The sequence below is a fragment of the Thecamonas trahens genome (assembly GCF_000142905.1).
Source record: "Thecamonas trahens ATCC 50062 unplaced genomic scaffold supercont1.31, whole genome shotgun sequence".
Taxonomy (NCBI): domain Eukaryota; order Apusomonadida; family Apusomonadidae; genus Thecamonas; species Thecamonas trahens.
Genome location: NW_013657649.1, coordinates 362,005 through 364,439, shown reverse-complemented (window position 1 = coordinate 364,439; position 2,435 = coordinate 362,005). Strand labels below are relative to the sequence as shown.

At 62.0% G+C, this 2,435-nt stretch overlaps 2 protein-coding genes across 2 annotated transcripts; one reads left to right on the top strand and one right to left on the bottom strand.

The window, feature by feature from the left end:
* Window positions 1–42: 42 nt before the first annotated feature.
* AMSG_07219 (von Willebrand factor type A domain-containing protein) lies at window positions 43–1,248 on the top strand (the record flags this gene model as incomplete). The annotated part of the gene is made up of 2 exons (XM_013901206.1): window positions 43–46; window positions 302–1,248. 2 exons carry the CDS (start codon window positions 43–45, stop codon window positions 1,246–1,248), a joined length of 951 nt encoding a protein of 316 aa, XP_013756660.1.
* Window positions 1,249–1,281: 33 nt separating this feature from the next.
* AMSG_07218 (uncharacterized protein) lies at window positions 1,282–2,184 on the bottom strand (the record flags this gene model as incomplete). Its single annotated transcript, XM_013901205.1, has 2 exons — window positions 1,282–1,519; window positions 1,673–2,184. The coding sequence occupies 2 exons, from the start codon at window positions 2,182–2,184 to the stop codon at window positions 1,282–1,284; spliced, it is 750 nt and encodes a 249-aa protein (XP_013756659.1).
* Between the last annotated feature and the right edge of the window lie 251 nt (window positions 2,185–2,435).

Sequence of the window (2,435 nt, the reverse complement as noted above, 5' to 3'; positions counted from 1 at the left end):
GGGGGGGGGAGGGGGCGGCATTGATCCCCACCTTCGTGAATCATGGGTGGCACATGCGCATTATTGCCGTCTCCCTCCCCGCTGCCCTCCATTACCGCTCCCCACGACGACCACCCACACATTTGCATGCCAATGCTCATTGTAGGCATCCCCAGCATGCCCTCTCTTTCCTCTCTCTCTATCTGTTCCCTCCTGTCCCCTTCTACAGCTCCACGTTCAAGTCGGCAGAGTCCGCACGTGATATCGGATTTGTGTCCGTGTGGAGGTTTTTTTTTCACAGCCACTCACCTCGACCGCGCAGATGGCGGCGTTAACGACGCCACCTTTTCGGAGCTGATGTCGAACCTGACGTCGACTTCCAGCTCATTCGATCGTCAGGACATGGTGGAGAAGTTTGTCGCGGCCAACCATCCCGGCTTTAGCGGCCAGCAGACGGCTCAGCTGATGACGGCGTTCCCCAACTCGCTCGTGGCCATTGACGTGCTCACCGCCATTTCGTCGAACGTGCTCGACTTGACGTGCGACGATGCTGTTGACGTGCTCCATGTCTTCTCGTCGGAGCTGAACTCGCTCGACGTACTCAAGGTGCTCTCGCCGATGATTGTGGACAAGAAGGCGAACAACGCGACGATTCTGGCGACGTTCAGCAACACGTTCAACAAGCGCGACGCGCTTGAGATTCTGGCGGCCACGCCGGACCGCAACTGCATCTTTGGCGATGTGACCAACATCCCGCGCATTGTCTTTGTGGTCGACACCTCGGGCTCGATGTCGACGACGTTTTCGTACGACCACGGCTCGCGCTCGACCTCGCGCATGGCCGCCGTTCGCACCGCGCTCACCGAGATCATCACCGACGTCCTCACCGACGAGCAGCAGTTTAACGTTGTCGAGTTTGCATCGTCGGCCACGGCCTGGCAGCAGGGCGTTGTCGACGTCAACACGGCCAACATTGCGTCGGCTGTCTCGTTTGTGACCAACATGTCGCCCGGCGGTTCGACCGCCATGCTCAAGGGCCTGCAGCTCGCGTTCGATGACCCCAACTGCATCGGCGTCTACCTGCTCACCGACGGTGAGCCCAACACCTCGATCGACGGCATCATCTCGGCTGCCAAGGCGTGGGCCGGCTCGGACAAGTCGGTCAACACCATCGCCTTTATCGCCGGCGCCTCCGACCCGGTGGCGGCCCAGAACATGCAGCGCCTCGCGGCCGCTGCCAACGGCATCTACCGCGTCATTACTGGCTAAGTCGATAGAGACGTAAACATATCGGGCTTTTTTCTACACCTGGGCCTTGCGGCTGTCGCTGCTGCCCTTGCCGCCGCCCTTGCCACCCTTGCTCTTCTTGCCACCCTTGCCGCCGCCCGTACCGGCCGGGACCTGTGCCGGGCCCGAGTCGGACGAGGGCGACGACGAGCTCGCCGACGACAGGGACTGCTCCGAGTCGACAGTGTAGCGGTCAAGATCGGCAGATGCCTTGCTCTTACCCTTGCCCTTGCCCTTGCCCTTGCCCTTGCCCCTGGCGGGGTGTCGTGGCTCGCCGCGCGACCAATCTGAGTTTGAGCTGGTGTAGTCAGAGAGCGACGGTGAGCGACGGCGCGATCGGGAACGCGACCGCGAACGCGATCGCGAACGCGATCGGGAACGCAACCGTGAGCGCGACCGCCTTGACCGTAGCGCCTCCATTTGCGCAACCCTGAACTCGGAGTTGAGGATTCGCCGCATGGGCACGAGAAAGTACAACGCGCCGGCAAAGACACCAGCCACCAGCAGCGAGAGAAACAGATTGAGGATTTGGATACCGGTCTCCCCGTCGACGATGATGCGTTCGAGGACAGCGATGACGACAGCAACAGCAATGGCAAAGAACAAGATCAGGGCAAAGATCTCAAAGAAGAGCACAACACGGGCACGAGAGCGGGCCCACATGATGGCAAGGACCACATGTATGATGTAGAAGACAGTGAGAACAATGACCGCCAAGGTAATCTTCGCATCGGCGCCATCCACCGCCGCAAGCAGCGCCACAAACGGAGCCATAACAGCCGTGACGAGGAGAACCTCCTGGAAGCGGACCGAGCGCTCTCCATACGCATCGACCCTTTGCTCCGCCAACCACTTTGGCTCGCACGACTCGAATGCTGCCGGGCTCGGTGCCCATGGCGTGTCGGATGATGACGACATGATCCCTGCAGTCGTCGGAAGATAGGGTGGTCGGGGTGAGGTGGTCGGGTGGTCGGGATGGGGGTGGTCGAGTGGTGGGGTGGGGTGGTCGGGTGGTCGGGGTGGGGTGGTGTTCGATGTTCGGCTGGTGGTTGGAATCGGGCTGACTGGGGAGGGAGGGGGGGAGGGGGGGGGGGGGGGGGGGGGGGGGTAGGGGAAGATGGGTGGGAACGGGTGGAGTCGGGCGGATCGGAGGGGTAGTCGGCGAGGGC